Genomic DNA, 22599 nt, shown 5'->3' with positions numbered 1-22599 from the left:
ATAAACAATAGGCGGCTGGCTAGTGGATTTGTTTTGGCGATGACGATCTCTTGTTTGGGGCAAAGTTTACATGCAGCTTTTTAGATGAGTTTCGAGCGTAATTTCATTCTTGTATGCAGCTACCTGGTACATGTAGCCTGTAGGTATATGACAGTAGTCGATCGATCTATGCACAAGCGCAGTCGAGTCGCCAATGTGACGTCGTCGGCCGTTGATTTGATTTGTTGCCCCCTGTTGGCTAATCAGATTGTCAGATGCCTCTCCTTGCTCGTGTTGCTGGTGCGACGGGATCCGGGCAAAATCAATACTAAACAGTTTACAGGCACCGCAGCGGCCCATAGTGGGGTTCACCGCCCGCCACAGCAGGTCGATGCACCAATCCCAGGCACTGCCGCTCATCACATTCAACCACCCGTGGATTTGATTCATGTTAGCACATGCCTTTTGATCATTCACCATCGCCATTGTTCTTTGTTCCGAGCAGGCGAGTCTATCTTGGGTTTGTGATTTTTCATAGCGACGAGCATCAGCATTTGCCGCGAGTAGAGTGCATGGCTTTATGATCTGCGACGACGTGAGCTGGCCCCGGACGAGCGCATACGAATACAGCACCATAGCATCTCGCATTCCCGCTTCTTGGTTACGGCTGCAAAGGGAGGCATCGGAGCAGCGCCATGGCGGAACCGCATCGGTATGCGGAAGAGGCCAACGAGGCCCTGGATCCGGAGCTTCTGTACACAAAGGAATACTGCATTGGTCAGTCTGCTGGTCTTGGGAAGATGGTGTCTTGGTGATGGGTCCCTAACGCTGTGGTGCTCGCAGGCGGTGGTAGCTTTGGCAAGGTGTTCAAGGGGTATGTCCTGACCTGTGCGGGTGCCTCCAGAATTGTTGTTTTCTGGCCGGGTTTTGCTGACTTTTTGCTTCTCTGTTATTCCGCTAGGGTCGATAAACGAAGCGGTCGCTCTGTCGCCATCAAGATCATCGATGTTGAAAACGCCGAAGACGAGGTCGAAGACATCATCCAGGAAATCGCCATCCTGTCCGAGTTGCAGTCTCCATACGTGACAAAGTACTACGGATCCTATGCAAAGGGCGCCGAGCTATGGATTGTCATGGAGTTTTGCGCGGGCGGGAGCTGTGCCGACCTTATGAAGCCGGGTATCATGGGCGAGGACTACATTGCAATCATCATAAGGGAGTTGCTGATGGGTCTGGACTATCTCCACACGGACAAAAAACTGCATCGGGATATTAAAGGTGAGGGCTCGAGCTCTTCTTCTAGACGAGCGTCGCGGGTCAATCGGTTTGCTGATGCTATAGGATAGCGGCCAATGTACTTTTGGGGGCCAATGGCCAGGTCAAACTGGCCGATTTTGGCGTGTCGGGTCAGCTTTCGGCCACTATGACAAAGAAGAACACGTTCGTCGGGACTCCGTTTTGGATGGCACCAGAGGTCATTAAACAATCTGGATATGATCACAAGGCTGATATTTGGTCACTCGGTATCACGGCCCTCGAACTTGCGAATGGCGAGCCTCCTTACGCCGACATTCATCCCATGAAGGTCCTCTTTCTCATCCCGAAAAACCCCCCTCCGAGGCTGGAAGGAAACTTTACAAAAGCATTCAAGGATTTTGTCGAACTGTGCCTGCAGCGAGATCCCAAGGAACGACCGACGGCCAGGGACCTTTTGCGGCATCCATTTATCCGAAAGGCAAAGAAGACTACATATCTTACCGAGCTGATAGAGCGACATTCCCGGTGGGCGGCGACGCACAAGACGGACGAGGAAGAGACATGGGATGCCCACGAGAGTGCGCCACCGGAGAGAACGCGAGTTAACGAAGACATGTGGGATTTTGGTACCGTCCGACTCGTCAATGACCGCACCGGCATCGTCAGCCGGGCGCCCATGCTCAACCCGCTCGGTGCAAGTGCTACTAACACAAGAGCCACGCGGAACTCTGCCGATTACGGTGAAAGACGGCGCGAGCCATCTAGCCCGACGAAAATGAGGGAGATGGCCCTTCAGCCGAGCGATACGCTCAAGGCAAAGGATCCGGCCAGCGCAGGAGCATCACGGCAAAACAGCCCGCAGCGCAAATACACACCCACTCAACACGCTCACGCTCAACACACTCCCACTCAACAGCAGCGTGGATTTGTTTCCAAAGCGGCTCCTCCGCCCCCTAGTCCTGTGGTGATTAAGACTACAAGTTGGGAGGTTCAAGAGACCACCCCGAGATCTTCAAAGATTATCACAGTACCGGCCATCTCTCACCCGGAGCCACCCTCACCTGACTACGACCGGGAGCTTCAGGAACACTTGCAGCGCGACATGGGGATACTAAACCTGAATATAGATCTACCCGATCCCGTGCCTACACCCTCACCTCCTCCTCCCCCGGCGCCTGCACATAAGAAGATTTCCATACCCCCTGGGTTTGAAAAGTTCGAAAAGCCGGTGCCGCCTGCTCATGGAGTTTCGCCACGATCAACTAGCGGTCGATCAACGAGCGGTAAGATTGCACCGAGATACGACGTGGCAGAAATCCCACCGTTCAGAAACCCTTCGCCAAAACCGCAGCCGCAGCCGCAGTCTACCGTGCAGCGAACGGTAGCTCCAGTTGTGCCGCAGTCCCCAGTAGCTCGATTACCGGCTCCATCTGCACCAGCACCAGCGCCCGCCCCTGCTCCGGTTCTTGCTCCTGCTCCTGCTCCGGTTCCTGCTCATGCTCCTGCAAAAGTGTCTACTCCAAATGCGTCGGTATCCTCGTTGCGGTCACAAGGCCATTCCCCAAGATTGTTGGAAACATTTCCTTCGCCTCCGGCTCCGAACCCCAACGGAGAGCTCGATGCTCTCAACGACGTCATCTTTCCTGCGCTTGAAGAGGCTCTGAAGCGACGGCAGATTCGGCTCCAGCATATGTACAAGCCTGTGCCCAGTGGTTCAAGCGTGTCATCGAAGCAGCAGCGAGCTGAGGCTGCTCATGAGAAAGTCCGCAAACTAGTCTATAAGCTAGCACACGTTTGTAAAGAGATTGACTACTATGATAAAGCAGAACCTGTAGGTATGGGAAGGGACGTTGGGAACTTTTTGGAGGGGCTGCTTGAGGAGATTTTGGTACGAGTTGAACCATTGGACGAGGACGAGGCGTAAATTACACAAAACAGAACTCATGATGACGAGGAGCTAACGGCCGACACTTGTTTTTGTTTTTGGGAAACGGGAATCAAGGTGAGTATGCTACAACAAAGGGAAAAAAGAAAGACAACGAGGGAAGAGGCATGTCTAAGAGGCCAATCTCAGGATGGGAAGAGGCATGTCTACGAAACCAATCTCAGGATGGTAAGATGTTGGATATGAGAGGACGGGATGCGATTGTAAGAGTGATGGAAACTGGAATGAATGAATTTGGGTAAAGCAGGCGTGGTAAAGGGCTGGAATATCTTGTTAGAGGGGAGTCAGTCTGCTATTTTGCTTTGTTGTATACCGCGGAGGAGTAGCAATAGAAATTTCCGATAGCTTTTATTTTTTGTGAATGAATGAATTGATGATTATAATACAATGAGGATGCTTGATTCTGATACTGCATAGTTTATAGTACTCTGTCAAGCCCGTATAAGAATAGTAATTGCTCCCATATGATATGATGAGGTTGTTTTTCTTTGCTGCTCTTATATCCTCACCATTTATTAGCGATAAGAAACTACTTGTTGGCGATAACTACCCTCGCCTAGTCCCAATCAGGTCAAGCACCACAGCCCGGAGCTGCGCTCGGAAAGACGTCGCATTCCGTTCCTTGAGCCGAACTTTCCAGCTAAAAATCGGGGCAAAGGAACTCCTAGAGGGAAAAAAAAGAAAAAAATCCAGCCAAGCGGAAAATAATATGCGCTGCAGCGGCGGCGCCGGCGCAGGCCGAAAGAAAGTGCTCGGCTCAATTTGGCGTACCAAACGGTCACTGCGGTAATTTGGCCCAGGGCGATTTTTTGAAACCTGTTCGGAAAAAAAATACAACTTCTTCTTCCTTTTCTTTTTTTCCTTCTTCTGAGCAACTAACTTTCTTGCCTCTCTCCTCTCTCTCTCTTTCTTTTATACTGGACTTAGGTTCCTTGTTTCTTGGACCGTGCACCTCTACTTGCTCTAGCATCAAGGCTGAAACTATCGTCTCTTTTGTCAAGATGCTGTCACGAAGCTCTCTCCGGACCGCCCAGGTATGTGGCTTTTTATTTTACTTTGCATGTGGATTTGCAATGGCAGGGTTGGGAATGGGTTGCAGGTTGGATTGGGAAGAAAAGAGCAGTGGAAGGCATGCAGGATACTCTTGGATTGTGTTGTCCTTGAGGGCAGAGGAGAAGAGATGGAGGGGCTGACTGGCTCTGAGCCGAGGTCATACTCGCGAGATTTTTTTCCTCAATGGGGGGCCTCTTGGAGGATGATGCTGTTGGAACAAAAGACAAACCATAACCAACATCAGAAACTGACTTGCAATGCCATCTACAGGTCCTTCGCGCCGCTGCCCAGCCCCAGCAGCTCAGCCGATCCTTCGCCACCGTCCAGTCCGACATCTTCAAGCCTGCCAAGTTTGGCGGCAAGTACACCGTCACCCTGATCCCCGGAGACGGTATCGGTGGAGAGGTTGCCGAGTCCGTCAAGACCATCTTCAAGGCCGACAACGTGCCCGTCGAGTGGGAGCAGATCGAGGTGTCTGGTGTCGAGGAGAGCGCCCTGCGAACCGAGGAGGCCTTCCGCGAGAGCGTGGCCTCGCTCAAGCGCAACAAGCTCGGCCTCAAGGGCATCCTGCACACCCCCGTCAGCCGCTCCGGCCACCAGAGCTTCAACGTGGCCATGCGCCAGGAGCTGGACATTTACGCCAGCATCTCCCTGATCAAGAACATCCCCGGCTACGAGACCCGCCACAAGGACGTCGATCTGTGCATCATCCGTGAGAACACCGAGGGCGAGTACTCTGGCCTCGAGCACCAGAGCGTCCCCGGCGTCGTCGAGTCCCTCAAGATCATCACCCGCGCCAAGTCTGAGCGCATTGCCAAGTTCGCCTTCGCCTTTGCCCTCGCCAACGGCCGCAAGAAGGTCACCTGCATCCACAAGGCCAACATCATGAAGCTGGCCGACGGTCTGTTCCGCAGCACCTTCCACCAGACTGCCAAGGAGTACCCTACCCTCGAGGTCAACGACATGATTGTCGACAACGCCTCCATGCAGGCCGTCTCCCGCCCCCAGCAGTTCGACGTCATGGTCATGCCCAACCTGTACGGTGGCATCCTGTCCAACATTGGCGCCGCCCTGGTCGGTGGCCCCGGTATCGTTCCCGGCTGCAACATGGGCCGTGAGGTTGCCGTCTTCGAGCCCGGCTGCCGTCACGTCGGTCTGGATATCAAGGGCAAGGACCAGGCCAACCCCACTGCCATGATTCTCAGCGGCAGCATGCTCCTGAGACACCTTGGCCTTGACGACCACGCCAACCGCATCTCCAAGGCTGTCTACGGCGTTATCGCCGAGGGGTAAGTTGGCATTGTCTTCTTCTAGATGATACGAGTTTTTACTGACAATTTCTATAGCAAGGTCCGCACCCGTGATATGGGTGGTGAGTCTACAACACACGAGTTCACCAAGGCCATCCTCGACAAGATGGAGACCATCTAAATACCAAACCCAACACAACAAGCCTTGAATAAAGTTCAAGGCAAATCAAACAAGACTTATAACCCAAATTTACCCCAAACACGACCAATTTAACAACCACACCTCTTCTCACACATCTCGACCGGCGTGTTTGGGAACATGATACCTCAAACCTTAGAATCCGAGGCGATGCGGAGCGACGCCGCTGGAAAAGAAAAAAATTGATATAAAGGGGCAGAGTAAAAAAGTTTCAAAGGGCCAGATAAAAATGGTCATTGGGGGGAGGCGAATATTATTGAGAAATGAAGGTGGTGGTGGGAGAATGACAAGGGGGTGTGTGTAACTATGGTTGACATGAGCGTATGGAGTCTGAATACATAGAATTTTACAGTACATGATTACTGCTTTTTTGGCTTGAGTGTTTGGATGTAGCTGATGTGTGTCTACGGGACTGCTGACACAGTTATTGCCTATGTATATACATGATTGTTCGTTGCAATTCCTCGCATTCGTTCATGTAGGGGCATGTTCCGGCTGATTCCGTGTTACTATATTATATGTACACGGGGATGCCGGAGTTTTCACTTGTTCTTCTCTTGTATATACCACCCCGTCTAATAGTTCTATAGAAAAGTAAGTACGCCTCTAAATTTTCCAATCAAAAAGCAACGTCCAAATCTACCTGTAGAGACAAATTCGCCATGTCCTTCAAAGGCTCAGGCGTCGCCAACGCAGCGACAATCCGGCCAAGGCCCTCGTTCAAATAATCCATGTCGTGCGAGAACACGATACGGAACCAGCCTGGCTTCTCCGATCCAAATCTCACGCCTGAAGCGAGAAAGACTTTGTGTTTTAGCAATGCATCCATGACAGCTTGGTCGAGATCTTCGGGCTGGGAGTCTTGATGTTTGAGATATGTTCTGCCAAGGTCGGCCCAGATGAAGAAGCCGGCGTTTGCGCCGGTGGCGTAGACGATGTCGTTGGCTTTGGCCCATTTCACAATGTATTCGTAGTAGGAGCCGAGTTTTCGTTGGTTTTCTTTGATGTAGTTTTCGACCCAGACGTCGTCTTCTAGTGCATTCGCAAAGACATGTTCTGATAGGGACGAGACGGAGGATAAAAGTACGGCGGGAGCTAGTGCCGTCATCAAATCCACGTTATGCTGAGATATGATGGCTCCTAATCGTAATCCGTTGGCACCGAAATCTTTGGACATGCCCCAGAGACAATGCACATACGCCGGATCTATCAACCCCGTAGGATCGATGGAGAGAACAGAGTAGAAGGCTGCTGGAGGGGGATTCGTGTCGATTTTGTTTTCAAATATCGAGAGAGCGTAGATTTCGTCGCTGATGAGGTGAAGCTTGTACTTGTTGCAGAACTTGAACAGGTCGATGAGGACTTCTCGGGAGTAACATCTTCCAAGGGGGTTATGCGGATGGCATAAAAGGACAGCAGACACTTTCTCGCCATTTGCTTGTGCTTCGAGGAGTCTTTCCTCGTATTTTTGGACGCAATTGGCTCCCAGGGGATCATCTTCCCCGAAATCCACGAAACCGAGCTTCGTTCCCGTCCGAAGCGTCGCATCCCCAGGAAAAGCACCATAATAAGGCCTCCCAAGAAGAATCACATCTCCCGGATCCGCAAACGCCCACGCCATGTGCTCAACCGCCGAAGTACAACCACTCGCAACAGCAACATGCTCCGGCTTTATAGGAACTACAGTATTGAGATGTTTGGTGAGGAAGCTCGCAATGGCGGTGCGGCTGCGCTTGAAGAAGTCGCCGTAGGTGAATGCGGAGGTGGGGACTTTGAGGTTTGCGTGGAGGTGTTCTTGGAGGGAGGCGTGCATGAGGTAGTTTTCTGCGACGCCGAGGTTGACGTAGCCGGATGGGTTGAGAGTTGGATGCCAGTTGTCTGAGAGGATGGGACCGGAAGGGTCTGGGGTTGTGAGCTTGGAGGCTCGAGATGAGAGGGCCATGGTGATAGTGTTGTCTATGTAAGTGGGTGTGTGTCTCTGTTTTGGTATTTTCTTGTTGAGCAACTGGCTGTTGGAGGTTGAGAGAGGAGATTATATGATGATAATAGCTGAAACACGTGTAAAGTCTATTGAGAGTGTTGAAGGAGAGGAGGGGGAGGCTTATAAGTGATCCATATTTTGGTGAGAAGTGAGAGTGAGATAGTGTTTATTAGGAGGGCCGCCTTTTAGTCATTTAGCCGGGCGAGATACGAGGCCAGCCCCTCAATTTGAGTTAGAAAAGATGCTACGAGTTTTGATAACAGTCTTATTCCCGCAAAGGCTAGTAGTTGCTGTTTTCTTTGGAGCGTTTCGGTGAGTCTTTGGCCGAGCGGGTTGTCGGCCGAGTTGCGGACGAGGGATTCGACTTAAATGCCTGCATTAGGTAGATTACCAGCCCTATGTCTTATAATTCAGTGACTCAACCAATGTAAAGAAAAAAAAAACACTATTCTGCAGAAATAGAAAGGGCAATGACAATCGTCAGTTTCAAATGGATTTTGCATTCCAATCACTCGACGAATGCTGCTAGAATAATAGAGTCCTAACAGCATAAGGTATCTACCGCTACAAGCAGCAGCGCCGCAAGAGTCAAAACGCACAGGCATTGGCCGGATCGGGGAAACCGAACCCCCGTCCAAAATAAGGAAAAAAACCCTGGCAGCCAACCCCTCCATTGGTCGCATGGCGGGGTGACTCCGATTTCTGCGTATGACTCTGCGACCGTGATATTTTTTTTTCTTTATTTATTTAAACCGGACCAAGCACGATATCCTCCGTTTCCCGCCAACACACAACTAGATACCACAAAAAATCGCACACCATGGCGGACAATCAAGCAACTACCGGCGATGCTGCCGTCGACGCTGTCGCTGCTGCCGCTGGCAAGCTGCACCTTGACGAGGTCACTGGCGAGATGATCTCCAAGACGGAGCTCAAGAAGCGCCAGAAGGCTCGTGAGAAGGAGGCCGCCAAGAAGGAGAAGGAGGCTGCCAACAAGGACAAGAAGCCCGCGCAGGCCGCTGGCAACAAGAACGCCGAGGCTGCCGAGAAGGAGCTCACCCCGAACCAGGTATGCGCTGCTGATTGGAGATGATGGAATGCGGAGGCAGTTTTGCTAATCCGGGATGACAATAGTACTTCGAGATTCGATCAAGAACTGTCAACGAGCTCCATGCCAAGGGCAAGGCCTATCCTCACAAGGTGCGCTCCCAAAGATACTTGACAAAGAAGCCAAGACGACGTTGGTTGCTCACCAATTCATAGTTCCACGTCACATATGACATTCGCAAGTTCGCCGAGGAATACTCCAACCTCAAGAACGGCGAGATGAACAAGGACAAGATGATTGCGCTCGCTGGTCGAGTCTACGTCCGCCGATCAGCAGGCAGCAAGCTGTACTTTTACGATATCCGCTCCGAGGTATGCCGTGCCAGGCCTTCCTTATTCAAAAACAGTCGAATCCGGGGCTAACGATTTTTAGGGCACTCGACTTCAAGTCCTTGCTCAGGCTGATAACCGTGAGGAGGGCACTCCTGACTTTGACGAGCAGCACCTCAACCTCCGCCGTGGTGATATCATCGGTTCGTACATGGGATTTCCGTTGTTCAACAGTGAACCCCCTGCTGACTCGCTTTAATCTAGGCATTCGAGGCTACCCTACTCGAACCAACCCCAAGAACAAGCAGGGATCCGGCGACTTCTCTGGTGAGCTCTCTATTGCGGCTGTCGAGGTCGTTCTTCTGTCTCCATGCTTGCACCAGGTAGGCTATTGTGATCGCGTGACCTGATCCATCTTCTGGTTTTCTGACTCCTCCTAGATCCCCGATGACCACTACGGTTTCAAGAACCCCGAGCAGCGATTCCGCCAGCGCTACCTCGATCTCATGATGAACGACAACGTCCGAAACGTCTTCATCACCCGTGCTAAGGTTGACTCCTACATCCGCCGTTGGTTCGACGACCGGGACTTCATCGCCGTCCAGACCCCCATGCTCAACGCCATTGCCGGTGGTGCCACAGCCAAGCCGTTCATTACTCACCACAACGATCTCGACATGGACATGTACCTCCGTATCGCTCCTGAGCTCTACCTCAAGATGCTTGTCGTAGGTGGATTGAACCGAGTCTATGAGATGGGCCGACAGTTTAGAAATGAGAGCATGGATCTGACTCACAACCCTGGTAGGTTCTGAGTTTATCACGTCTTTGTTTGGCATGAAACTAACAATTTCTGTCTAGAATTCACCACTCTGGAATTCTATATGGCCTACGCCGATTATTATGACCTCATGGCCATGACCGAGGAGCTTGTTACCGGCCTGGTCAAGCACATCCACGGTTCATACAAGACCAAGTACCACAACATCAAGGGTGAGGAGGTTGAGATCAACTGGGAAGGCCCATGGCGCCGAATTGAAATGATCCCCACCCTTGAGGAGTGTGTTGGCGAGAAGTTCCCTCCTGCCGATGAGCTTCACACCGATGAGGCCAACCAGTTCTTCAGAAGAGTCCTCAAGAAGACTGGTGTTGAGTGCAACCCTCCTCTGACCAACGCCCGTATGCTGGACGCCCTTGTTGGAGAGTTCCTCGAGTCTCAATGCGTAAGTTGATTTACCGGTGTTGCATTGCAACTTATTTTCTTCCCTTTGGCTAACACTGTTTTTAGACCAACCCAACCTTCATTACTGGCCACCCCAAGATGATGTCTCCTCTCGCCAAGAGCTCTCGCAGCGTCCCCGGCCTCTGCGAGCGATTCGAGGCTTTCGTTTGCAAGAAGGAAATTGTCAACGCGTAAGTGTTTCTAACTTGACACTTTACCAATATGACTTGCTAACACATTGTATAGCTACACCGAGTTGAACGTCGCCCTTGAGCAGCGTGAGCGATTCGAAGAGCAGGCCCGACAGAAGGCCCAGGGTGATGACGAAGCCCAGGGCGTTGATGAGACCTTCTGCAAGGCTCTTGAGCACGGTCTCCCTCCCACCGGTGGCTGGGGCATGGGTATTGACCGAATGATGATGTTCTTGACCGACAACTACAGCATTAGAGAAGTTTTGGCTTTCCCCACCATGAAGCCCGAGCAGAACACCGGCTCAACAGAGAAGCCTGCTGAGGCCGCACAGGCATAGAAGATGTACTTTGAAAGTCTAAAAAAATTTGGAAAAATCAAGACGAAGAAAAAAATGATAGTGACGAGGGGTATCTCGTCAACGGATGAAATATTGACGAATATGGGTAGAATGTTGTTCGATAAAGTACAGCATCTTGATACTGATGAATAAAACAATGAGCATTTTCCTCGGAAGCAAAATCTAGACTACTCTAACAAATCTGTGCGGACTTGGAGTTGGCCTGACTGATAGAGGGTATCAACAATTTCATATATATCATATATGTCTAAAAATATTCTCCAGAAACCAAATGCGCCACCAACGCCTATACCATGCATCACAAGCTCGCCATCCACCATTGACATACAGACCGCTCTTAAAATTGTACCCGACGTTTGCGGCCAGTGTATTTGGATGTGGCCTTGACGATCTTGCCCTTGCGTTCCATCTGTTCCTTTTTCTTGACAATCCATGCCTTGCTGCCCTTTTTGACCTGGGCGTTATTCGCCTTGAGCCTCTTCCTGGCGTCCAAAACGTCGACGTTGTCCATGCCGTCCACGACGCCCGTGATGTCTGTGTTGCCGCCCTCGTTGTCGTTGTTGCCGACGGTAAGGACGAGATATAGCTTGACGTTCTTGGTGCCGGGGTCGTCTTCGAGGATACCCGCGCCGAAGCCCGCTTTGACGGCCGCCTGGGTAATCATATGGCGCTGCGTGTCGTTCTTAGGGTAAAACTGACACACCGCACGACCTCCACGACGCAACGAAGCGTACAACCCGTTGAAAAAGCGGTTAAGTCTTCCCGTAGGCGAAGTCTCGCTCGACTCTGCGCTGCAGAGCCACTGGATCGCCGAAATACTAATGGCAGCGTCGAACGTGCCCGCGCGGAAGGGCACACCCTGGCCAATGTCGGCGAGCAAGAGGTCGCCCTCGACGTCGCGCTGCAGGGCGATGTCGAGCATGGAGGGGGAGATGTCCATGCCGACCCAGACGTGGGGCCCGCCGTCTTCGGGGTCGACGGCGGAGAGGATCTCGCCGGAGAGGCCGCTGCCGCAGCCGATGTCGAGGATGAAGGAGGGGGATTTCAGGTCGAGCAGCTCGAGGGCGCGGCGGGTCATTGAGGCTTGGATGTTTTGGATACGAGAGGAGGTTGTGTATTTGCGGGCTTCGATGTCGTCATAGTGGACGTCGGCCGCGCTGGAGATTTGTGGTTAGAAGTGAGGACGGACGATGATGGATGAAGGAGGATGGTAGCGGGGGATTGAAGAGGGAGAAGAGCTTACAGGGAGTCCTCGGGGCGAGACATTGTGGGAGTTTATAATGTGAATTTTTCTAGGGATTGGTTGGATTGGATTGGAGATCCCAATCAATACGCCCTGTGAGAAAGGATTATGTGAAATGTGTTGGTTGTCTTTTTTTTCTTGCTTGGATCATTGAGGTTGCGCTGCGGGCGGCGCATCGTGAACCATTTTTTTGTGGGTGTTATCGATAAGGATTTGCTTGCATGGCGCATCAATAGCCAGGCTCACATGTGAATGACACTCAGCATCAACATCAGCTATGCAAAGAGTTCATTGCCATTTTTTATCTTAATAACAGATTTTCTATACTTGATAAATTGCATATCGATATTTGCTCTTTTGTTTTCAGTCAAGTATGTACCCTGCACAGCTGCATGCATCTCTTCGTTTGCATCCTCATCAGCTCGCCTCGGAGCGGGAAAAGCTTTAGTTCCGTATGACGACAGACCCACGAGATCCCATGCAGCTCATCCCAGCTATGAGCACATGAACGTGTCCACAGCTAACCTTGTCTAAGACGACCTTGTCTCCTTCTTTTTTCTTTCCACCATTCTTCTTCACCCAAGCTTCTTTTTCTTCCATACATCTCGTCGCCTAAATTCAAACTTGTGCTTGTCGATATAAGCTTCCAGCAAAGATGTGGATTCTCCCCCTGCTGGGCTACGCCGGTGCCATTCTCGGCTTCTGCTTCCTGACGCTGTCCATCGCGTCCGGGCTTTACTACCTTTCGGAGCTTGTGGAGGAACATACTGTCTTGGCAAAGCGGCTGCTTACACGCCTGATCCAAATCATCATCGGCGTGCAGGTGGTGCTATGGCTAATTGACGGCTTCCCCTTCTGGGCGACCGTTTTGGGTATTGTGTCGCATGTCGTCTACTTGGGCAACATGAGGAGGTTCCCTTATGTGCAGCTCACGGACCCGCTGTTCCTGCTGTCGTGTGGTATGGATTCGAGCTTGTTTCATGGATATTGAGGTACACTGCGCTGACATGGATCCTAGTCTTGGTGTTGCTCGATCATTATGTGTGGTTCCGACACTTCGCCGACAGCCAAGCGCGTGCTTACAATCGAACCTCGTACTATGAGCAGGTGGACGTCCCGACGTTCACCATGATTGCGTCATACTTTGGATTGTGTGTCTGGCTGGTGCCATTTGCCCTGTTTGTGAGCTTGTCTGCGGGCGACAATGTGCTGCCTACAATGGGCACAGAACCTGTTCGCGGCATGGAGGGCAAGAGCAAGCCTCAGGGCATGGTCAAGGCCGTTGTCGACTGGGTTCGCGGCTTGATCGGGGACATGGCTGGGTCCGGAATGGACCGGCCATAAGAACATGGCGGTTCTCTTTCTTGGAGAAGATTGTTAATACGCTGCTACGAGGCCGGCTGGCCGGCTTCGACCGAGTTTCTGAGATGAATGTCGCGCCGGGCATCTAGGGCGCTGCATCTCTGGAACAAAGTTCCTTTCAGAAATAAGTGGGCTTTAATCGCTAAAGTCTATTCCTTTGCGAGAGACCAACTCAGCAGAGATAAAATCTCCCTCTCTTACTTCCCCAATGTCTCATGCCCTATCATGAAGATTATCGAGCCTTCTATTTACCTTTCTGCTTTCGGCTGTGGAAGACGAGGCTGGCACCCCGAAGCTCTTACATGCTGGCAGCAGTATCCAAGTCATCGACTCAGACGATTATCCCAATACTGAAAATGACCTACTAGCGGCGATAGTCGACATTGGCTACCTACCCGACGATAGTATCAATCTTATGGAACGAATCAACTCTGGCAGCAGTGGCATCATGACTAGCACATCCGATTTTCTCCTGATTGCTTCAACAAACAAATGATAGACTCGATGGGACCTGCCTATTCTTTGGTCCATTATGAGTGGGCGGCAGCTCGTGGAATCGTGAGTGCTTTGCTATTCCTGGCCGTCGGAGCCATTAATAACATGTTTATATGCAGGACCAAGAGATTGACGCTGCAAGTCGTATATAAACACCACTCTCGAATTCATGCCTCTCATATCTATCTCAGATGGAGGAGCGACCGTTCTACTGATGCTGAAACGTTGTATTGAGTAGCCACCGTTTGGCCCTTAGCGGTTACATGTAGCGTGTTTTGTCACTTCAATAGGCGCAATTATCTTGGAAGACTGATTAGATATCAACTGATAATGCTCGCTATATGGGGTATCTATCATCAATATCCAAGAGATTTGTTTACTACTGCGCGTATCCATCGATGGTAGACCCACGTATTGCACTCGAGGAGCTGATATTGAAATTGAAGCGATGATGATAACTCAACTATCCCTAGTTATATAAGTGCACCAAACGAGTACGTTGAACGTCAAACAAGTGTCTTGCGATAGGTGCGCCGTCGTGTATGGTGACAAGCGCCACCAAATGTCGCATCCCTTTACCAAGCGTAGGAATTCTCAAAAAGCCCATGTGTATATGTCGTAACGCGTCGCACAATACCCTTGCGGCCCTGCTGTACTCTTACAGATATAATACATGATGGCAGCCAACGTGCTTCATCACTCCTTGCTGCCTGCACCGCCTTGCCAGAACTTCTTGTCTACCTTGTCGTCTGGCGCTGTGTGGCCATGGTCGAATTTCTTGTCAAAGTCCTTGTTGCTAATTGTGACCACAAGTCAGCTTGGCCCCCCAAGGCTTAGCAATATATAAAAGGTAATGTGCTTACTGCTGCCGGACTTCCTCCTTTTGTTCCTTGGTGAGCTCCTCCGACTTATTGACGCCGGGCATGCTGAGGTTGGAAATTTTAGGCTGCGGAACGGTCCCGTTTTTGGGTTTTTGTTCTGGTTTTGAGTCGCCTTCTTGCTTGATGGCGGGGAGAAGGCGAGGGACGGTTTGGTGGAATGGGCGGATGGAGGTGCGGATGAAGCTTGTGGAGGGGAGTTTTCGGAGGTGCAGAGTTGAAGCCATTGTGTTCTGTATTTCTGATGATTTCGATTTTGTTTGCAATTGAATTTGAAGTTTTATTTTGAAGAAATTGGGATTTAAGTTGTTTGGAGAGTACTTGTAAGCTGTTTTTGGAGATTTGCCTCCTTGGGTGGTGATCTGGTGTTGACGTCAAGGGGGGATGACATCATCAGTGTGGATGAGCTTTGGGTTTCAGTACCCAAGCGAAATTGGAATGATGAGCGATTCAGAGATGAGATGCATTATGTTTGCTATTAAATTGATTTGCTATTAATTATTCGCTATAGTAAAAATAGAGAAAATATCGGTCTATGTGGGAATTAATAATGAGAAGAACAAATGAAAGACAGCTAAATCCAGACAACGTTTTGACTTCATATTATATAACAACAACAACAACAACAACAACAACAAAAGGAACGAGTATTAAAGAGAATGTCTTAAGCTTCAGGAGCAATGCGGATAAGAGGCGATCCCATACCGGCGCCCTTGCCCCAAGCCTCGTGAGCCTGCTTGATATCGTCGAGTTCCCAGACTGCCTTGATGGGAACTTTGATGGTGCCTTCCTTGACCATGTCGAGCAGCAGACGGAATGTAGGCTGGAAAGACGACTGGTTGCGCGTAATGCCGAAGAACCTGGTCGTCTTGTTGGACCAAAAGTAGAGCGCCTTGAAGAGCAGCTTGAACATCGGGGGCCAAATGGAGCGCGTCTTGCCGTTGGTCAGGGTAGAGAGGTTGTTGCCGTAGGCGACGACGACGCTCCTCTCGGCACTCGACAGGATATCGTAGGACTCGTCGAAGCTCTCAAAGCCTAAGGCGTCGAAGACGGCGTGAACACCTCCGAGCTCCTTCATGGCGCGCATCCAGTCCTTGTTGGTGTAGAGAAATGGGTGGGCGCCGGCTTCTCTGAGAGCGGCGTGGTTTCGCTCAGCGGCGGTGCCATAGACGGTTGCGCCCTGGAGGAGGCAGAGATACATGATGCCTTGGCCGACGGCGCCGCTGATGCCGTGGATGAAGACGCGCTGGCCGGCCTTGACCTCTGCAGTGCGGTTAACCATGCCGTAGGCGGTGGTCCAGTCGAGAGCCATAGCAGCAGCTTGCTTGGGATCAACGCCCTCGGGGATAGCGATGAGATGCTTCTCCTCGATGTTGATGTACTCTGCATCCGAGTCGTATTTGGTCATGGCGGTGACCATGTCGCCGGGCTTGAACTTTGAGCAGCCGGGGCCGTTGGCGGTGACTCTGCCGGCGAAGCAGTAGCCGGGGGTGAGGGGTGCGGACTTTTGGAGCGGGTAGATGCCGAGGCGCATGTTGATGTCGGCGCCGGAGAAGCCTGCGTAGTAGATCTTGACTTGGACGTGGCCTTTGGGGGGAGGGGCGATGGTGGAGTTTACGATTTCGAGGCTGGTGGAGGCAGGGCCGAAGGAGGTGATGACAACTTTGCGGTTGGGGATGGCCATTTTGGGAGTTTGTAGTGGTGATGGTGGTGAGGTTGTGGTATAAGTGAAGTAGTGTTGAGACGTATTATAGGTTGGTGTAAGTGGTGAGACTTTTGCCAAGGGGGAGCAAGATGTTGTATTAAATAGAGAAGAGATGTTGCGAGATGGTGTTGCTTGAAGATGATAATGTATAAGAGATGATGTTGCTTTGTTGCTTGCTTGATAGATGGTTGTGTTTGCTTGTGATGCTGAACAGCTCTTCCCATCTCCAAGACCGGCGGCATCACGTCCTATTTATTCCCCCCTGGACCATCGCGAGACATCCAACACTTTGCGCCGTCGTCACTTACGGACCATCCTCTCGCCGCAAGCCTTAAACGCCATGGGGCCACATCGCAAGCGCAGCTAGAAAAAAAAACAACGCCATCACCACGCACGCCAGCACCGCCCGAAAGTGAGCGTCATGGCAGCCCGGATTAGGAAATCGCGAGAACGAAGGCTCCAATAACCTTAATCCGCCCCAGTCAGCCGGGGAAATATTAAGGACAGCTCAAGCCCTGTGGAACTCCGTGCTCCGTGCTTCTGGTGCCCCTGGTTTTGGTTTGGTTAGAGTCGCATCCATGCAGCTGGATTTTGTCGGCGGCACGGAGGCTAGCGAGGGGGAACTTTGGGCCGGTTGGCGTTTGTGGCTGTTTTTTTCTTTTCTGTGGCGTGCTGGTGGCAGCTTCAGTACGCGTATCGGAGAGGTAACTCAAGTGTCTTTTGCTTGGATTGTAAGTCCATAGAGAGTCAGAGTATGAAGCCAATCATTGTCAAATAAATTATGAAAAAGCATAATCATGTAGTAATAATGTCTCTTCATATTACTTTCCTTTTTTCTGATTACAATCCGTATTTATGATGCCAAATTGTTCACCCTCTCATAAGCAATCCCCCGTCTTAACGGAACCTGAGAGGTACCTCCGTGGCATCCACCGATCGGTGCCAGCCACTGCCGTTCGGGTAGATTTCTGCCCGCGTGGCGCTCTGGTGGCTTGCGAGAGCTGGATCCTCTGGATGCTAAAAGCTGGCCAACTGTCCTCCGAGTCTCCGACCATCAACTCTTCGAGATTAATCAAGATTCGCTTAAAGAAAATTCTCGTCACTAGACGCGCTGCCCGATGACGACGCCCTTGTGGAATCCTCGAGACCCAACAGCACATGCCTCGTAATGTGAATCGATACATGTTCACCGTGACTCACGATGTCATTCATTGGCCCCGGCCATGTTAAGACTACTGTGCTCTATCTCTATCAATTACGGAGAACACGAGATGTTCACCCTTAGCACCTCCTACGGAACCGGGAATCCTTCCACTTGATCCTTTAATCATCTGCCGTCCACCGCCAGATGATACGGCTTGCGCATCCCGCTTCATCAACCAAGGTCTGTCTAGGTATCTGATGGGCATTTCCTCGTATGGAGACAGCACGGGTAACATACCCGATCATGTCGCTTTCAGAGGACACATTTGCTCTTTGCCCTGCAATGGACCGCAAGACTATGAAGAAGCAATGGATGGTTTAATGGCCATGTGCCACCCACCGCTGGTGCTGGCGCTGGTGTGGCTAGAGCTAGGCCCGGGTCTGGGTCCGTCCACATACCGTGACAATCGCAACAAATTTCCGACATGTGAACGAGAAACCGGCCCTCGTCTTCCGAATTCGCAAAGGAGGTTAGGAGCAGCCTAGATGGCGAAAAGCTGTTACGCGCATTTAAGCAACAGCTTATGTTGAAGATGGGGCATGCGAAACTTCTTTGTTTTGCTGAGACCAGACTCTTATGAATTGCAATTCTCAACCAATGAGGTCAAGCTTGAAGCGTACCAACACCGCTTGACTGGTGCCTCTGTTGCCACTAATAATTTGGGACGATACCAGCATCGCAGATGCCCTGCGCGATTCCCGCATCCTCCACAATACACCGATACCGATCTACATGCGATTCATTAATTCTGCATGCCGACTTTCCGCTTCGCATCCCGCAAATGCGAAAATGAGGCTGTTAGATGCACGAACTGTCTTCACTAATGATGCCATTCATGAAATCTTTGCGATCTTTGAGAGCAGAATATTCGATCATCTAATTGTTATACTTGCTACAATTGCTGAATACCAGTCTATTTACCCCCGTTGACCATGCAAAACGTACAATTCAAAATCCACCAAATCTATACCGCGACAACAAAGTCATCTTATGCCTGCGAACTCTGCGATCCCAACCTCATCACCGAAGCCAACTTCTGCCTCGCGCTCTCCTTATTCCGATCAACCCTCGGAGTAGCGTCATATCTCTCGCCGTCCTCGAATCCTATCTTCTGAGGTCGCGGAGGAGGAGGCGGGGGCGCATGATGCGGTGCCGATTGGGCGGTCGTGTAATACGATTCATCCCACTCCTGGGCGGACGTTACCCCGTTGGTCTGGAAATTCTGCTGGCTCAGTTGAGGAGCCGGTGGCGTGGTGTCGACGCTGACTGATGGTCTGGGTCGCTCCTCTCGTCTCTTGCGACGCACTGGCGGGTTTTGTGATGCGAGGGGCTGCTGAGCAGTCTCGTGTGTTGATGCTACTGAAAAGCGCTTGGAGCTGTAGTCCTTCCGAGGCTGATCTTCGTCGTCTGTCGCAACCTCGTCTTCCATTTCATCCTCGTACGCCCGTAGCTCGCTTCTCATAGCTAGACTGGCACAGATGCTCCGCGCCTCCTCGATGGCCGCTTTCCTTGCCTTCAAGGCCGTCCGGCGGTCCCGCGTCTCCTTATTCTCCGCGGCGATGGCCTCGACGGTGGCATTCTGCATGCGTAGAATCTCAATCGGGTTGAAGAGCCCGAGCATCCGCAAAAGCAAGTGTCTCTCGACAACCTGAGTGATGGTGTTGCGAGTGAATATCCGCGCCGTAAGATCGTAGTATATGAGCATCTTTTCGAGGACTTCTTCTGCCTCGGTGTAGGTTCCGCCATTCTGGGTAGCTTCTGAGCGCCATCTGATGAGACGTTGTTCGTATTCAGGATCGTATGGCTGGATTTCCAACTCCAGGTCGTCAGTCAGCTTCTTGAGCTCCTTCTCTGCCTCGTCCATCATTTCCTTCATCTTGGTCTCCAAGAAGTGGAATCGCAAAGGATCCCTCATCCTCAAAGGCCAGACATGGTCAATCACGTCGGCGAGGAATTCGTTGCAAATGACTCCGACGTTTTCCTTGTACTCCTGAGCAAGAATAGGCCAGTTTCGAGAAAAGTCCTGAAACAGGATATACGGAGCCCTGGGGTTGGAATCGAGGGGAAGTTCATTACCCCGGATTTGTCGCAACAGTGGCTCGACTTCTCTCTGTGCAAACTCTTTCTTGGATTGGTCATCTACGACTCCCGCTGCCGGCAAATTCATGCCAGAACCAGAAGAGGCAGAAAAGTTGACTTTGCTACCGTGCTGGCGGAATAGGCGCGAGAACCTCTCGCTCTCTTCGCGGACTCGTGCTCTCAGCTTCTGAGGAGGCGTTCCCTTGGGACTGGATTTTCTGGCGAAAAAGGACTCTCCAACTGGATTCTTGTAATTGCCATTAACGGCAGGTGTGACAAGATTGCCTGATGCAGAAAAGAGCTCGCCCATCTCGAAACGCATCTCCTCGATGGTGTCCTTTCCGGAGCCCATGGCTTTGAGATCAGCTTCGCACTGCTCGAGGGCCTGTTGGATCTGTCTTCGAAGCGATTTGACGTGCTTCCCAACGTGTCGCTGGAGTTGGGAACTGAGCTTTTGTCGTAATGCTTCAATTCCCCACATGTGAGGCGGTAGGGCGGCCCATTTGCCCTTTGTGAAGAAATCGGCCTCGCGTCGCGATCGTTCTTCCGCAGAGGACCAGTACTCGCCTGGTCCTGGGTTGAGCAGGATGTACCAGCCGAGCTTGAAGTTGTTTTCTCGGTCTTTGTTCGCGACAAGCTCGATGAATTTGTCTTCGAGGCCAATGCCTTCTGTCATGTCTGGCTTTGTCAAGACGCCGATGGTGCGTGAGCCAGAAGGATCAAAGTGGCGAGCCTTTTTCAATATGGGCGCCTGCACATAGTCGTTGTTGCCGCCGATGACAGCCAAGATGATGGTCCGGCTGCTCTTCATGTATCGATCGGAGAGCATCTCAATGGTCTGGATGTCCGCCTCGGACTGATCTCTGTTGGCCACGCGGACAAGGCCGGGCAGGTCAACGAGACTCAGCATGGGCATTTCCGGTCCCATTTTCTCGACAACGAGGATATCGCGGGCGGCGAAGCGGCCTGGTATGCTGCGCGGCGCGATGAGTTCTGTAGCTTCTCTCATCATGGCGTCAAAGGGCGTGTCGATGCCAACATCGCCCCCAAATTGAAGCAGGCGAGCTTGCTCATTGTAAGGACGATTTTTATCGGGAATAATAGACACTTTGAGGTTCGTCTCCTTTGCTCTTCTCAGACGAATCTCCGTCGCAAAGCGAGTGCAAGCTCCGGCGTCTCGAGGAAAGGGTGTGCCACTGAGGGCTTCGAGGACGGAACTCTTGCCGGCGGATTGGTCACCCACAACAACAATCTGGGGCAGTTTGACATTGTCTAGCTGTGCGAATTGGAGCTTGTCGATGAGATCCAGCAGGCCCCTCTGCTCGTCTGCGAGGCCTTGGGCTTCGAGGGAAGACCCGAGCGTAGGGGCCATGGTGGGATGTGCGGATTGGGAGTTTAACAGCATAGATCCCATCACCTTGTCAATTGGAGTATGAGAATTGAGGATATATGAATCAAAAGAATTTCTTGGCAATTGCTGGAAGTTGAGAATGCCTCTTATATACAGGAATTATTAGACCAAGGAGACCACTGTAGGCAGGCCTTGGCGGGTATGAACGGCCCTCTCAGGCGTTGTTTCAAACGCCATGATTTGCCACTCCTCCCGCTTTGTTGGTGTGTTTGTGTTTCGAATTTGCCTCTGGGTTACGCGTTTGCGTACGCATTCACTCGAGGCAGCCATTTAGCAGAATCTGGTGGGATTTTAAGAGCTACTAAGGTAGATTTTGGGGTACGGTACTCCAGCGTGACGAGTACAAAAGCGCAGGCAGCCGGTTAGGAGGTGTGGCGAAGTTATATGTGGCGCACTGATGTGGCTGTGCAAGCCCGTTTACTTGTTTGCCGAGGCTTAAATGTTGAATGTCGCTGCGGATGTAATTGTTGAGACTGGGCAGCATCTAATAGCATTACTCTTGATTGTGGGTGGCAGTGCTCGTCTATATTCTAAGATTTAGATGTTCTGTATATCCAGATGTTGAATGAACAAGGTATAGCTCAGCAGGAGATGCATATGTTGGGAAAGCCTTTGCGACTTACATCACCCAGGCGAGCGCCACAGACAAGTTAGATAAACGTAGAAATCCGTGCATCATGCAGCGCTCCATCAGTTAATTAGCTTTTGCTGCGGTATTTTCACCGATACTCACTGAAATATTAACAGCTGGAGTAAAACTATTCCAATGCGTGCTGAATCCGGCATCAACTCGTCCAAGGCACTGTAAACCAAGGAAGGGGTTCCAAATTCGTTGAGCGTACCCAAAGTGTTTTTATTCCTCCTTGTGCTAGCTGACATTGGTCATGGCCGTATAATTCTTCAAAAGCCCCCTGTTCAACTTGTTCCATATATTCTGGGGAAATGTTGATTGTCTGGAGCCACGTCCCCACCAGTCTCTGCTTCTTAGCTAGCCACAAAACTACCCATTGTGTAAGACTTGCCCGATTGAGCCATAACAAGATTGCATACATACTGGGCCATTCGAAGAGTAAGCATATTATTATTCTGCATAGGTATCATTGATAACCGGCTCGCAGAAACCTACCAGTTCAGTTCTCGGACAAGAGCGGCGAAACCAAAGTCGGTACCGTCAAAAGCTTCAATATAATTATTACGCTCGCTTTAATAACTATACACGATGGAGATAGGGCTGACAAGAAGTATAGAATGGGATCTATACGCTTGAACTCGAAGGAAACGAGGTCGTAGAAGTGGAAGAGGCGAAAGTGGAAGAGATTCATTCAGCTTAAGATGGGGGGTAAATGGTTAACCCAGGTATTTGGCAGGTAGAGAACGATGTATGAAGCTAAGGAGAAGGCTGTTAAAAA

At 51.1% G+C, this 22599-nt stretch overlaps 9 protein-coding genes across 9 annotated transcripts; 4 read left to right on the top strand and 5 right to left on the bottom strand.

Annotated features, from left to right (window-relative positions):
* Window positions 1-364: 364 nt before the first annotated feature.
* Window positions 365-3557, top strand: V8C40DRAFT_254809 (kinase-like domain-containing protein). Its single transcript, XM_083217905.1, has 4 exons — window positions 365-756; window positions 823-853; window positions 941-1257; window positions 1326-3557. The coding sequence occupies exons 1-4, from the start codon at window positions 675-677 to the stop codon at window positions 3158-3160; spliced, it is 2265 nt and encodes a 754-aa protein (XP_083069275.1). The 5' UTR covers window positions 365-674; the 3' UTR covers window positions 3161-3557.
* A 625-nt stretch (window positions 3558-4182) lies between these two features.
* V8C40DRAFT_277228 (isocitrate dehydrogenase (NAD(+)) IDH1) lies at window positions 4183-5665 on the top strand (the record flags this gene model as incomplete). The annotated part of the gene is made up of 3 exons (XM_083220938.1): window positions 4183-4215; window positions 4505-5523; window positions 5581-5665. The coding sequence occupies 3 exons, from the start codon at window positions 4183-4185 to the stop codon at window positions 5663-5665; spliced, it is 1137 nt and encodes a 378-aa protein (XP_083069274.1).
* Window positions 5666-5960: 295 nt separating this feature from the next.
* V8C40DRAFT_254802 (pyridoxal phosphate-dependent aminotransferase) lies at window positions 5961-8170 on the bottom strand. The gene has a single exon (XM_083217904.1). The coding sequence runs from the start codon at window positions 7623-7625 to the stop codon at window positions 6303-6305; it is 1323 nt and encodes a 440-aa protein (XP_083069273.1). The 5' UTR covers window positions 7626-8170; the 3' UTR covers window positions 5961-6302.
* Window positions 8094-11076, top strand: V8C40DRAFT_254801 (lysine--tRNA ligase KRS1). Its single transcript, XM_083217903.1, has 9 exons — window positions 8094-8733; window positions 8799-8864; window positions 8928-9083; window positions 9145-9244; window positions 9306-9424; window positions 9482-9845; window positions 9903-10264; window positions 10330-10454; window positions 10510-11076. The coding sequence occupies exons 1-9, from the start codon at window positions 8485-8487 to the stop codon at window positions 10790-10792; spliced, it is 1824 nt and encodes a 607-aa protein (XP_083069272.1). The 5' UTR covers window positions 8094-8484; the 3' UTR covers window positions 10793-11076.
* V8C40DRAFT_254800 (18S rRNA (guanine1575-N7)-methyltransferase) lies at window positions 10935-12200 on the bottom strand. The gene is made up of 2 exons (XM_083217902.1): window positions 12057-12200; window positions 10935-11970 (listed from the first exon to the last, which is right to left on the bottom strand). The coding sequence occupies exons 1-2, from the start codon at window positions 12077-12079 to the stop codon at window positions 11151-11153; spliced, it is 843 nt and encodes a 280-aa protein (XP_083069271.1). The 5' UTR covers window positions 12080-12200; the 3' UTR covers window positions 10935-11150.
* A 511-nt stretch (window positions 12201-12711) lies between these two features.
* V8C40DRAFT_269622 (transmembrane adaptor Erv26) lies at window positions 12712-13400 on the top strand (the record flags this gene model as incomplete). The annotated part of the gene is made up of 2 exons (XM_083220104.1): window positions 12712-13015; window positions 13075-13400. The coding sequence occupies 2 exons, from the start codon at window positions 12712-12714 to the stop codon at window positions 13398-13400; spliced, it is 630 nt and encodes a 209-aa protein (XP_083069270.1).
* Window positions 13401-14179: 779 nt separating this feature from the next.
* Window positions 14180-15088, bottom strand: V8C40DRAFT_85940 (uncharacterized protein). Its single transcript, XM_083223532.1, has 2 exons — window positions 14777-15088; window positions 14180-14709 (listed from the first exon to the last, which is right to left on the bottom strand). Exons 1-2 carry the CDS (start codon window positions 15016-15018, stop codon window positions 14610-14612), a joined length of 342 nt encoding a protein of 113 aa, XP_083069269.1. The 5' UTR covers window positions 15019-15088; the 3' UTR covers window positions 14180-14609.
* A 196-nt stretch (window positions 15089-15284) lies between these two features.
* V8C40DRAFT_254795 (medium chain dehydrogenase/reductase family protein) lies at window positions 15285-16332 on the bottom strand. The gene has a single exon (XM_083217901.1). The coding sequence runs from the start codon at window positions 16323-16325 to the stop codon at window positions 15456-15458; it is 870 nt and encodes a 289-aa protein (XP_083069268.1). The 5' UTR covers window positions 16326-16332; the 3' UTR covers window positions 15285-15455.
* Window positions 16333-18557: 2225 nt separating this feature from the next.
* On the bottom strand, window positions 18558-21517 carry V8C40DRAFT_254791 (P-loop containing nucleoside triphosphate hydrolase protein). Its single transcript, XM_083217900.1, has one exon. It carries the CDS (start codon window positions 21191-21193, stop codon window positions 18689-18691), a length of 2505 nt encoding a protein of 834 aa, XP_083069267.1. The 5' UTR covers window positions 21194-21517; the 3' UTR covers window positions 18558-18688.
* Between the last annotated feature and the right edge of the window lie 1082 nt (window positions 21518-22599).

The sequence above is a fragment of the Trichoderma camerunense genome (assembly GCF_050948025.1).
Source record: "Trichoderma camerunense strain CBS 138272 chromosome Unknown V8C40scaffold_19, whole genome shotgun sequence".
In the NCBI taxonomy this organism is placed as follows: Eukaryota; Fungi; Ascomycota; class Sordariomycetes; order Hypocreales; family Hypocreaceae; genus Trichoderma; species Trichoderma camerunense.
Note: the sequence above shows the minus strand (reverse complement) of the source record. Positions and strands in the feature narration are given on the sequence as shown.